The sequence below is a fragment of the Diabrotica virgifera genome, chromosome 3 (genome assembly GCF_917563875.1).
Source record: "Diabrotica virgifera virgifera chromosome 3, PGI_DIABVI_V3a".
In the NCBI taxonomy this organism is placed as follows: domain Eukaryota; kingdom Metazoa; phylum Arthropoda; class Insecta; order Coleoptera; family Chrysomelidae; genus Diabrotica; species Diabrotica virgifera.
In genome coordinates, this window is record NC_065445.1 from 194,636,296 (window position 1) to 194,649,888 (window position 13,593).

The 13,593-nt window shown below is 32.9% G+C and overlaps 1 protein-coding gene across 1 annotated transcript in view; it reads left to right on the top strand.

The window, feature by feature from the left end:
* LOC126882667 (zinc finger protein 721-like) overlaps positions 1 to 13,593 on the top strand; it is a 203,307-nt gene that overhangs the window by 114,985 nt on the left and 74,729 nt on the right. The window contains exon 3 of the mRNA XM_050647641.1: positions 6,534 to 7,000. Coding sequence (XP_050503598.1) covers positions 6,534 to 7,000 — 467 coding nt within the window. The remainder of the gene's footprint in view (positions 1 to 6,533; positions 7,001 to 13,593) is intronic.

The following is a 13,593-nucleotide window of genomic DNA, read 5'->3' on the forward strand; positions in this document are numbered from 1 at the left end:
CTATTTACTAAAGTTATTCGATAAATATATTTTTTTCCATTAAGATGTGAAATTATTTGATAGTAACAATTAATATCCCATGGGCCGAGTTGGTATATTTTATATCGGGCAGTTTTAATCTTTGCGCCGACTTGGGACATTTTTAAAAGACGTACCTGTTTCTTGGGCCGAGATAGGCACTGCCCAATAATACACAAGTAAAGAAAACCAAATAAGGTCAATGACTAATTTTAATTAGGGTGGTGATTAGGAGGTTGTTTGCGACCACTTTTTCGCTGAAAAAATACGGACTGACATTCTGTTCATTATAAGTCACGTAATTTTTGAGCTAGAGAATTTTTTTCTATTTCTGTATATAGATATTTTTAAATACATTAAATTAGTTTGAACAAGTTATCCTCGAAAAATGGATAGTTTATCGGTCCTTTGACTTTGAAACTACAATATTTAGCATTTGGCGAAGAAGAGCTAACATATATAATATAAGAGCTAACATAAATATAACTCGATTACTATTGGCCTTAAAGAAAATAAAAAAATACCGTTTTGTTTATTTTTTCAAAAGGTACATTTTTGTTAAGTAAAGTTGTTTTGATAAAACGAAAACTTTTTGAGTTATTAGCAGAAAACTGATTAAAAACATTGATTTTTTCGATATAAAACTAACACTTTCGATACCTAGCGAATAAATCAAAAACTATTAATTTTATCAAAAAAATGTATAGAACGTTTTTTTCTTAGAATGAATGTTTTTACCAACTTTTGCGGTTAGAATATAATAAAAAATTTCCACCCCCGAGATGGGGTGTCAACCACCCCCATGGTAAAATTCGTGGTTAAAAATAGATGCATCGTATTTTAGTCTTCAGAAAACCTCCGAAAAGTCCTCAGAAAACTGAAGAAGTGCGATAGAAAATGTGTTACTACAGCGACATAAGAATTATCATGTTTTCTTTAACGGCTCAGACTTATCCAATACCAGCATAGCTGCAGTTCCGCCTACCTTAGAAAACCACTGAACAGAATCGGATCTATGGGGGAATCGGGTAATTCCCTCCGTTACACGGTCCAGAATTAAAGAAAAAAATTTTGAAACATAAGAAATATATTAGATGACATAAAACTTACTACAGACAGACAAATTCAACCCAATTAACTCAACAGTTAGGAAAATAAAGGGAACTTATTGCACATGTTATTATCTCTGTCTTGTAGTTTGTGTTTATCTATTTTATGTATTTAGGGGTTGGTGCTTCATTGAAAGTCGCCCCCTCTCCCAAGGCAAATGTTCCGCCATTGCTACTGAGCCGCCTCCAGAAAATTCAGGAACAATCACAATAAGTGCTGCTAGAGCAGAGCAAGGCTTCTCACGTTTTCACGAATGCAGAACAGAGTGCCTCTAAAAATCATTAGATATGCCGATAAGGCAGTAGTTTTTGCAAATGGATTAGATGATTTGCAAATAATAATCTCCAGCACATCAGATATGAGTAGATAAAATGGACTTGATCTTACTACGAAAAGAAAAAACAAAGTACATATGAGGCCGTTAGAATCAATAACTGCTAGATCCATGTTTTGAAATTTAGTCAGGAGGCTAAGAAAACATTAAAAATGTAAATTTTCCAAAAAGTATCCGACATTTTTCAATCAAAGGGGCATCAATAACTATCATAAAATGGCACAATAATTTGTCATTTTTCTGCATGCGCCTTACATCTTCAGAAATTTGTACTTTTAGTTTGGATTTAGCAGAACGAAACGTTTGGATCTAGCAGGTTTTGATTCTGATGGTTTCATATATATGGTAATAGGTAAACGCGAAATCTTTGACTATAATATGTACGTTATGTTTTTGCTGATTTCGGTTAGATGCATCATATGTCGTGTTAACTAACGACCTATCTGGATATTTCAGTAGCAAACCACCAACCCCAAAATATATACAATAGATAATCCCAAACTACATAAAACATAGGTAATAACATGTGCAATAAGTTCCCTTTATTTTCCTAACTTTTGAGTTAATTGGGTTGAATTTGTCTGTCTTCAGTAAGTTGCATGTAAGGTAACATATTTCAACGTGTAAGAATCACGTTTCAACAATTTTTTCTTTAATTCTGGACCGTGTTACGGGGGGGAATTCGCCTATTCCCCCCTAAATCCGCCACTGTTCAGTAGTTTTATAAAGATAATGTACCTATGCTGGTATTGGATAAATGTGAAGCATTCATGAAAACATGGTAATTGTTGTCACTCTAGCAGCACATTTTCTATTGCACTTCTTCAGTTTTCGGAGGTTTTCTGAAGGCTAAAATACATCTACGAATTCATATGCAACATGCAAATATGCATGAAGAAAATGAGTCGTCTTCTTTCAGTAATAGATATTTTCATTCACTTGACCGTGAATTAGTACTCTTAACGTAAACCGAGTACCTGAATTTAAGAACTTCAGAAGGCTGTAGATTGTAGATCGAGAATAATAGTTTTTCAGACCTAGGTGCCATGGACTTTTTTAATCTATTCACCGAGGCTCATTTAATACGTTCAATTTTTTTATCCCCCACTCAACATACTTTTTGAATCAAAACTTTTATTCTCTTAATATTTTTACTTAAAAAAGGTATACTATATTCATCTAGCTAAACTTAACTGTTTTCAAGATAAACGCATTTTGCGATACGACATAATTTTTTGCATAATATTGTACATAGTTACTTACACCCGAAAAATAAACTTGAAACCATAATAACTGTGCCAGTTTTCATATTTATGTCATTGCATCCCAAATTCCATTTAAAGAAATTTGCGATACATTTTTGGAAGTTTTTATAGTTTTAAGATATTTTTCGGGTGTAACTACAATGATATTATTCAAAAACTTATGTTGCCTCGCAGATATATATATATATATATATATATATATATATATATATATATATATATATATATATATATATATATATATACAGGCTATACACTCCCTGCGGAGTTGGAGCCACTCTTATTGAGCTCATTGACTCATTTATTGTGGTGAGTCACTCCACATTCTTTCTTCTCTCAAGTTAACTAGTCTAATCTAGGGTTCCTCTTTGCGTCCTCTGTTATTTGCCTCCATATATCCCGGTCCTGTATTTTCTGTCTCCATCTTGGCACTTCCAATCTTTTTATGTCCTCCAATACCTGGTCTTCCCACCTGCTTTTTGGTCTTCCTTTCGCCCTTGTTATATTTGGGTTCCACATTGTAACTTTTCTTACATCTTTTTCTTCTCCCATTCTTTTTAAGTGTCCATACCACCGTAGTCGCTGGGTTTTTATAGCTTTCACTATGTCCTCACCTCCTAGTATGTCTCTTATTTCTAAATTCAAGAGCCTTTCATAATCTCCGTGCACTGTTTTCTTTGGTCCATAAATTCTTCTTACCATTATTCTTTCAAATATTTTTAACATTTCTTCTTCCCTCTTTGTTAGGCTCATGGTTTCTGCCCCATATATCACCACTGTTCGAATTGCTGTTCTGTATACTCGGATTTTCGTAACCCTGCTGATTTTTTTGTTTTTTAAAATACTTTTGTACTTATAATATGCTCTATGACCCGCTTGTATTCTGTTGGTAATTTCTATGTTTCTTTCATTTTTGTTGTTAATTGTGACTCCTAGGTATTGAAAATTACTGACTATTTCAAAATTATAATTCCCGATTTTTATATTTCTTTCCTCTGTATCCTTGTTTTTCCTCTCTATTTTCATGTATTTAGTTTTCTCTTCATTTATTGTTAAGCCTCTTTTCACCGCTTCCTTTTCAATTTGTCTGGTTATGTCATCTAAGGTTCTTTTGTCTCTCGCCAGCACCGCTAGGTCGTCAGCTATCTGGACTGAATTGTTGGTGATCGTCCCATTGAGTTTGCACGTCTTAATTATGGCGTCTAAAGTTATGTTAAAGAGCGTAGTTGACAGCCCATCTCCTTGTCTTACTCCTGCATTGTATTCGAATTCTTCTGTTGTTCCTTCCTGCGTTAATACGGATGGCTTTGATTCTTTCATCGTCATTTCCACGAGTCTTATCATCTTTCCAGGCACTTCTATATTCCTCATATCGTTTACTACTTCTGGCCTCTTAATACTGTCAAATGCTTGCTTGAAGTCAATAAAGAGGATATGCAGCCACATGTCATATTCATAGAATTTCTCGGCTGTCTGAGTCACTATGCGTATGGTATCTACGGTAGATCTTCCTTTCCTAAAACCATTTTGATAATCCCCTATTTTTATATCTGTATGCTCCATCAATCGTTTATTTATCATTGTGGTCAAGATCTTATAAACCACATTTAGAAGAGTAATGCCTCTGTAGTTTTCACAAACTTTTGGGTTTCCTTTTTTAAATATCGGAATAATTAACCCTTTTTCCCATTCTTTAGGCATTGATTCTTTTATCCAAATCTGTTTAATCAGGTTATACAATCTTTGCTGTATTGCTGTCCCTCCATGTTTAATCAACTCATTAACTAAACAGTCTGTTCCCCCTGCTTTATTTTGTTTTAGTTGGCTTATCACTTCGTTAAATTCTTCTACCGTTGGTATGTTTTGTTCAGGCCGTTCTTCTTCTGTTATTTCCAAAACTTCATCTTCATTTACTTGTATGTTTTCTTGCGTTAAGAGATTTTTGAAATAATTTTGCCACTCTTTCTTTTGCTTGTTAATATATTTATACAGCTTGCCGTTGTTTTTTTGTGTCTTTTTCCAGTGCATCCATGGTTTCTTCAATCCACCTCACCTTTTTGTGTTTTATTAGTTTTGTGGTATCACCTCTGATTTTTTGGTATATTCTGTAATCATCTGTGCATCCCGTTCTTAACCATTTGAGTCTTGCTGATTTTTTCTTCTTTAATATTTCTTCGCACTCATTGTCGAACCAGTCATTCCTTTTCTCTACATATTTTCTTCCTAGCACTGTATTTGCTGTGTTTTCTATACTTCTTCGTATATTTTCCCAGTCTGCTTCAATGTTTTCATTTTCTACATTTTCCAATAGTTGTTGTTCCATTTCTTGTTGATATTGCCGTTTCTTTGTTTTTAACTCTTCTATTCTCCATATTTTCCTTTTGTTTTCTTTTTTCTCCATATCTATCATTCTTAGCTTAAGCTTTGCTATTACAAGGAAGTGATCAGATCCCACATCCGCGCCTCGATATGACCTTACATCTTGGATCATTCTTGTTCTCTTTTTATTTATTAGAACATGATCAATTTGGTTTCCTGTATTTCTTCCTGGAATAAGCCATGTTATTTTATGTTCTAGCTTGTGCCGAAATTTAGTACTTACTACAAACATATTCATATCTGTTGCTAGATTGCCCATTCTTGTCCCATTTTCATTTGTTGTGTCATGTGCTGTTTCTTTCCCTGCTACCGATCTCCAATGTTCCTCTTTACCCATCTTTGCATTGAAGTCTCCTAGAATTATAAGTGTGTCATGATTTTTAATTTCCTCACAGAGCCTTTCTAGAGCTTCATAAAAAACATCCTTCTCTTGATCATCGGCTTGTTCTGTGGGTGCATAGATATTTATAATTGAGATATTAGCAGCTCTATTCTTTATCCTTAAATAAGATATTCTTCCATTTACTTTTTTAAATTCTAATACATATTCTCTCCATCTTCTACTTATCATGAAGCCTGTTCCATTTCTACCTTGTGTATTTTCTCCTCCGTAGTACATTGTGTAATTTTGCTTGTCGATCCTGCCTTCTCCCTTCCACCTCAATTCTTGCAATGCTATTATGTCTATCTTATAATCTCTCATTTCTTTTGCTACTTCTTCCATTTTGCCCATGGCTAGCATAGTTTTTATATTCCACGTTCCTATATTTATTAAACCTTTCAATTTTCTATTTCTATCACTTTTCGGTGCTCTCTTATTCGTTTTCCGTATCCACGCCTGGTCACTATCCTGTACATCCACCCTTTGACCATCACTTGCTAGTTTTTTGGAGAAAAAACTCTGCCTCGCAGAGTTAAAGTTCGTTTATCTCGAAAACCGTTGAGTTTAGCGTGGTGAATGTAGTATATCTTTTTTAAGTAAAAATATTAAGAAAACAAAAGTTTTGATTCAAAGAGTACGTAGAGTGGGTAATAAAAAAAGAACCTATTAAATGAGCGCTGAAAGGCGTATGTGGCGTCTTCTGGGTAATACATCATTTTTGGTGGCGAATTTAGATTTCTTGACCCAAAAAAACCCCACTTACCAAATTTCGTGTGATTATCCCATGCCTGTTCGGAAATATTCAAGAATAAATAAAATAAAAGTTTAACTGTATTTCAATTATTATCAACTTTCGTACTAGTTAGCTTAAATCGACCTATTTTAGCCTCAGGAATTCAAGGTTAAGCTATTGGCCCATTATTTACCAAACACCCTGTATAGAATCATAAGATTCGATTCCAGCAATGAAATTGGTGGTAAATAACTTTTCCTTGTATTTTGCTAATTAGCCCAGAGTAGGTATATAGTTTGATTTTTATTTTAGGTTTATGTCAGAACGAGATTAAAACGAAATCCAAAAGAAACATTGAAGAAAAGCCTTATAAGTGTGAAATTTGTTCTAAGCAATTTAGTCAAGCAGATCATTTAAAAGGACATTTGAGAGTACACACTGGTGAAAAGCCTTACAAGTGTGAAATTTGTTTTAAGCAATTTAGTGAACATGGAAATTTGAAACAGCATTTAAGGATACACTCTGGTGAAAAACCTTACAAGTGTGAAATTTGTTCTAAGCAATTTAGTCAAGATGCAACTCTGAAAAATCATTTAAGGATACACACTGGTGAAAAGCCTTACAAGTGTGAAATTTGTTCTAAGAAATTTACTCACGATACAACTTTGAAAAATCATTTAAGAATACACACTGGAGAAAAGCCTTACAAGTGCGAAATTTGTTTTAAGCAATTTAGTCGAAATCGAATTTTAAAAAACCATTTAATAATACACACTGCGTGAAAAGCCTTCCAAGTGTGAAATTTGTTCTAAGCAATTTAGGCAACATGAACATTTGAAAAGTCATTTAACGTTACACACTGGCGAAAATCCTTAAAAGTTGAAATTTGTTTTAAGGAATTTAGGTCCAGTTTTTCAGTGACAGGTTAAAATTTTGGTTAGCTAACCTAGTTTACATTTTAACCAATATTTTAACCCTCCTAGCGTTTTCAGTGGTTTAAACCAATTTAAGAAAATCTCGGTTAGCTAACCACTTTTTTTCTTCTGTTGGCAGCAGTAACTGTAGTTGCGCATGAGCAATTCGAGAAATAATGATCAATTTGACAGAAAAATAAATAAAAAAATAATTTCATAACCAAATTTATAAAAATGATTAATTCAATATCAAGTTTAGAATATTTATTTAGTTCACTAGCTGACCCGGTGAACTTCGTTGCACCTTAGATAATGTGTCATAATTAGATAATGTGTCATAATTTTAATTCTAATCTCAGTTTTTTTACATCTGCATAAGTTCTTAGAGAAATTTTTTCAGTTACATGGTGGTACTAAGTCTGTTCTTGTAGGCAGTAAAACTAAAACTTTTTGGGCTTCAGAGTCTAATTATCTATATGATATACATATAAAGTGGATCTATTTCTTTTGCAGCATCATCAAGGCCCGTCAATTGTGTGTATGCCGCCACATCATAAATGCTCGTTTTATATGCAATGATGATGCTGCAAAAGAACTCGATCAATTTTTACATGGACATCACATATTGGCTCATTTGCATGTGTAGAAGCCGAGTTACGATCGATAAAGCGTCGAAGAATACTTGACTGTGAGCCGATCTTGCGCCTCATAGCGCGCCATTAAAATATCGATATCTTGGCCAAAAATAAACTTAAGAACATTTTCGTAAGCTCAAATTGTTCCTTTTGAGTTCTATCATTATTGTTAATTAAAGTATAAATGTTTATAGCTCAAATTTGCTTGAAACCCTTATAAACAAATTAATGTACAATTTTCTTAAGAAAATTATAACTTCAAACGGGTATAACTTTAAAACAAATGAAGATAAAGTAATTTAACACACTTTGTTTGAAAGACTATTAATTAAGCTTTAAAACGAGACCTTATAAGGCTCAATTGCATGCGTACAAGCCGAGTTATGATCGATAAAGCTTCGAAAAATACTTATTTTGCAATTTGCATTGTGCACTAATTTTACAATGTTCTAATTATTGGATTTAAGTTTAGTAAACGTTTTTTCTTTGTTTTTTATTAAGGAACAAATTTTATTCGCAACATTTTTTATCTCTTTTAGTTTATAAGCCAGAGCCTTATACACAATTAAATTGTTTATAACATTTTTTTGACCACTCGGATCGAAATCCACCCTCGAAATTCGTAATCAGCAGCCAAAAATCCATAAGAAACCATTGAGTTTGTCCATCAGAATTGAAAAGGACACGGTGACCCCCTCTGGCGCCTAGACCTACTAACTTCTCTACTAGAGTAATAGCCTCCCTAGATAGATGTGGTATTTTGTCCTCAAGTCGTCCGACATTTTATTTAAAATTTAATCAATAATTCTAAATGGGAAATAAGCCTCAATTTAACTTAAAAACTGATTTTATTGACGTTTCGACTTCCACCTCGGACGTCGTTATCAAAATACAAAATATTACTAAATTATATTATACTTTATTAAAGTCTTTTACTTTAAAATGATATTGCAAATATTTATAAGTTGCGTTCCTGGGATGACTTTTTGAAAGATAGTTCATTCGATTACATGAAATCAACTTTAACTCAAGAATATCCGTCATAAACAAAAAATCATAGCATGTGATTTGTCTTTAAAAAGACAACCACATGGAATGGTGACAGTAAAATTTTCTAAACATTTCGGGATAGTATCATGAGGTATTTTCCTGGTTTTTCTCGTGATTTACTATGGAATCACTAACATGAGAATTTTACTTTCACCATTGCTTGTGGTTGTCTTTTTAAAGACAAATCACATGCTATGATTTTTTTTGACGGATATCCTTGAGTTAAAGTTGATTTCATGTAATCGAATGTACTATCTTTCAATAAAATCGTCCCCAGGAACGCGACTTATAAATATTGGCAATATCATTTTAAAGTCTTCTACTTTAAAATGCATAATATATTTTGTCTGAATTGCCGATATGAATGAGTCAGATTAAATTAAATTATTAGAAGAATTTTTTTTACTAAGCAACAACATTTTTGTTTAATTTAGTAATATTTTGTATTTTGATAACGACGGACGAGTTGGAAGTCGAAACGTCTATAAAATCACTTTTTAAGTTGAGTTGTGGCTTATTTCCCATTTAGAATAATAAATTACATAAATGCCACAAAAAATAGCTGTGGAACAATATGAAAATTTAATAAAATGTATGTTTCGTCATTCGAAAGTACTGAAAATAGTTATTTTTCTAACAAGTGCAGAAAGTCATTCTTTTCCGCACGCGACTGCAGTTTGCCGAACGACGCGAAGCGGGAGTTCGGCAAGCAGTTGAGTGCGGAAAAGAGACTGTATGCAAGAGTTATGAACAATATTTTTTCTAAGAGTCTTTTAAAAATTACCAAATCTTAATCAATTAATTTAATTAATATGAAAATACATACACAAATTAATTCTTTGACAAGGTTGTCAAAACCAAACTTTCAATATAATTAGTTAGCATGGCGACGATCTTGGTTTCCATGACGATGATTCAAAACGACTTTTATTGTCTACCGATTTGACTTTCGAATAGTATGTCAAAATAATTTTATTTCATCGAATTGTCGCGTTAATTTCATTAAAACAGGAACACAATAAGATATATTTGAAATAAATTAGTAAATAATATCTAAATATTAGTTTATTGCATCTATTATAATTACTTTAAGGCCATATTAACATATCTAAATTAACACGCGTGCGGAAAAGTAAAAACCGCGTGCAGAAAAGTAACACGCGTGCGGAAAAGTAACACGCGTGCGGAAAAGTGAAACTTTCTAAACTAAAATGCGTGCGCGAAAGTAGACATTTTTGTAAGCTCGTAGAAAAAATTAGTTTCATCGTCACAGAGACCTTTATACAGACTAAAAAACTCACCTTCACTTTTTCTTGTTTTTAAAATATTTTGCACCCATATTCTTAGCTCTTTATTGATCGAATGATGCTCTTATTTATTCAAACAAAACAATGATAGCCAAATGACTGTTTGAAAAATCTTTGTTTGAGTTTATTTCACATGTTGAGTTTATTTCAAAAACAACCAATGTCAATTTTATGAAATTTTTAACTATAGGGCTTTTCATCGATTGTCATTTGTTTCGAGCTTATGTCATATGTTGTATAATCTGTGTATATTATTAATATACACGGATTATACGACATTTGACAGAAGCTCGAAACAAATGACTGTGAATGAAAAGCCCTATTGGTACTACTTGATAGCAAATTAACGTTTACATTTGTCAGAAACTTATCGTGACAGATACATAGATATAATAACCTGTAGATTAGGCTAGCTATGGGCTGCTCTGTGCATCGAGGTGTAACGCCATTGGTCAATATTCATTTTGAGTGGTCTAGCCATCTTTGTCCGTCATATGAGCGGTATCGTTTAGTAAAAAGAAATAGATAGACCATCGATGGACTGCCCGCGCAGTACGCTTTTTTGCTCAGCATGCCTTGTCTACGGTTAACATGTCTCTGGACAGAAACCGCCATTGTTCTAAAATTATAATGGCTGCGTTCACCAGAATTAATCGGTTTAAGTTTCAAGTAAACAGTTGTGTTTCAGCGCTTTAAAACGGGTCTAGGACATTTCGCCGTCGCCATTTCGCCGTCGAGCCATTTCGCCGTCGCCATTACTTGTATATAAGTTTTGAATGGTTTTCGAACAATTATATTTCGAACACTTTTGCATAATGAGGTTTTTTATTTTTGATACAGTAAAAACAATTGAAATTGAAATCCCTTTTCTCAATATTGTTTATTTCCGGGAATCTGATAATAGTCATATTTTTAATACTGTAAATATTTTATTTTCAGACGAAAACAATGTATAGTTGAATACGAAAATATAACTTGGTTTAACTACCAACATCAGCATTTTATTTACACTGACATTTAGTGTAAAAAAAAGTTAGTATGTTATCACGTTCTTGTAAACTTAACCAATGCCGAGATGGCGACGGCGAAACGGCCGACGGCGAAGTGACTCGACGGCGAAATGGCGACGGCGATACGGCGAACGTTGGTTATCCATAATTTTTCAAAAAAAAAATTTTTTTCAAAAAGAAGGATGTAATTGAATACTAGAATATAGTTTTTAATTCCAAACAACTTTTCATAATAGAAATTTTCAATATTGTGGAAAATAAAGCTACTTTACTCTTGAGTGAAATTCAAACTTTTTGACATACCTCGTATAATATTAAAAAAATTTTATATCTGATAGTTAAATTTTAGGTTTTGGACCATGCAGAGCTTTTTATGAAGAATAACTTTTTTTCGTAAAATCAATAATAAAAAAGTTTTCCATATGGATACAACTTACAGGGACATACTGTATAAAACTGTAACAATGGAAAATATTTCCAATAAAATGTTGAATATTTTTTCCTAAACATATGAAAATTCTCGTTAAACAAGAATTATATGTTGAATTGCCGGTATCAAATTGTGCCACCATGAAATGGCTCCCTCTAAAACAGGGGTCACCAATTAGCGGTCCGCATCCGGACCGTAGGCTAGTTTTGTGCGAACCGCGATTAAAAACATAGTTTTTTTAAATAAGTTATTTATTTATATAATTAATTATTGCCAATGTGCTAATTAAATACTATATAGTGCAATACGCACCACATAAGTATGACGCGCCGCCGTGGCGGATTAAGGGTCGAGAGGATGCGCATAATCAACAATTAAAAACAACGGTCTAAATTGAAATATGCCCGAATTGGCAATTACACATCATAATCCTGAAATTGAATGTTTAAACTTCAATTTATGCACTTATTTATTTATTTAATCAATTAAGCCCATTCGTACCTTTCGGTGTTGGGCTGTTTACAACTAGTTCAATATCTACATTTCAATATATTTTAATAATTATACAATACTTATTTTAACAATACAATTTTAATGAATATAAATTACTTATTTGACCCATCTTTCAGTCCATATGTTTTAATCTTGTGGTGCTTCTTTGATACTTCTTTTCCATGATGTTCTATTTTGAGCTAATTGTTTTGCCATACTCCATTGCAGTCCTCTCTTCTCTGCTTCTTGTCTAACTTGTTCTTCCCATCTCATTCTTGGGCGACCTACTTTATTTTTCCCTTGTACTCTGACTTCATATACTTTTTTCGTTATTCTTGTGTCGTTTAGTCTATGGATGTGTCCCAACCATCCTAACTGTCGTTCCCCTATAATTGTCTCTATGGGTTTTATCTTTAGAGCTTGAGTTATTGTGTCGTTTCTTATTTTGTCTCTTCGTGTGACACCTTCTATTTTTCTCAAGAATCTCATCTCTGTAGCTTTCGATTTTTCTTTTGTTGTTCTTTGTTAGCGTCCACGACTCACTCCCATAGATGATTGGTGGTCGAACCACTTTTTGGTACACTTGTGTTTTGACTTCTTTGGGTACCTCTTTCTTTCCAAAGAACGTATTTCTTAATGTATTATAAATTATCCCTGCTTTTCCTATTTTATTGTTTATTTCTTTGTCTATTTTACCATCTTCTTCAATAATTGTACCTAAGTAGTTGTAGCTGTTTACTTGTTCCAACACTTGTCCTTCTACCTTAATTTTTATCACTTTTTTTGTAGTTGCCATAACCATTGTTTTACTTTTATCGGTGTTTATTTCCATGTTCATTTTTCTTAGTTCTTTTATATAAGTGTTTATTATTTGTTGCAGTTTCTCTTCCGTGTCAGCTAACAATACCATATCATCTGCAAATAGTAATTCTTGTATTTGTACATTGTTCATTTTCCATTTTCCCAATATCATGTCTTTAGATTTCTCCTTGCATTGCTTTATTGCGTCATCTAGTACCACTGAGAAAAGTAATGGACTTAGTACGCAGCCTTGTTTTAGTCCTATCTTTGCCTGGAATTCATCATATTCTTGATTGTGCGTCCTTATTTTTATTTTATTATTTTTATATAAGACTTTGATTATTTCTATCATATCCTTTTCTATTCCATTTTTCTTTAAACATTTCCATATATCTTCCCTTCTTATTCTATCAAAAGCTTTTTTCAGATCAATAAAGCATATATGTATCTCTTTGCCTTTCATCAATAGTTTTTCTCCTATTTGTCTCAATATGAAAATCAGATCTTGGGTACTCCTTCCTTTTCTGAAGCCATGCTGGGATTCTTCTAATTTTATTTCTAGTTTTTCCCTTAGCCTTTTTTCAATTATTCTATTGAATATTTTGGCAGGAACGCTTGTCAATGTAATACCCCTATAATTTTCGCAATTTCTTGCGTCTCCCTTCTTAAACAGTGGTATTATTATATCTGTTTTCCAACCAGATGGTATTTCCTTTGCTGTGATTATTTCATT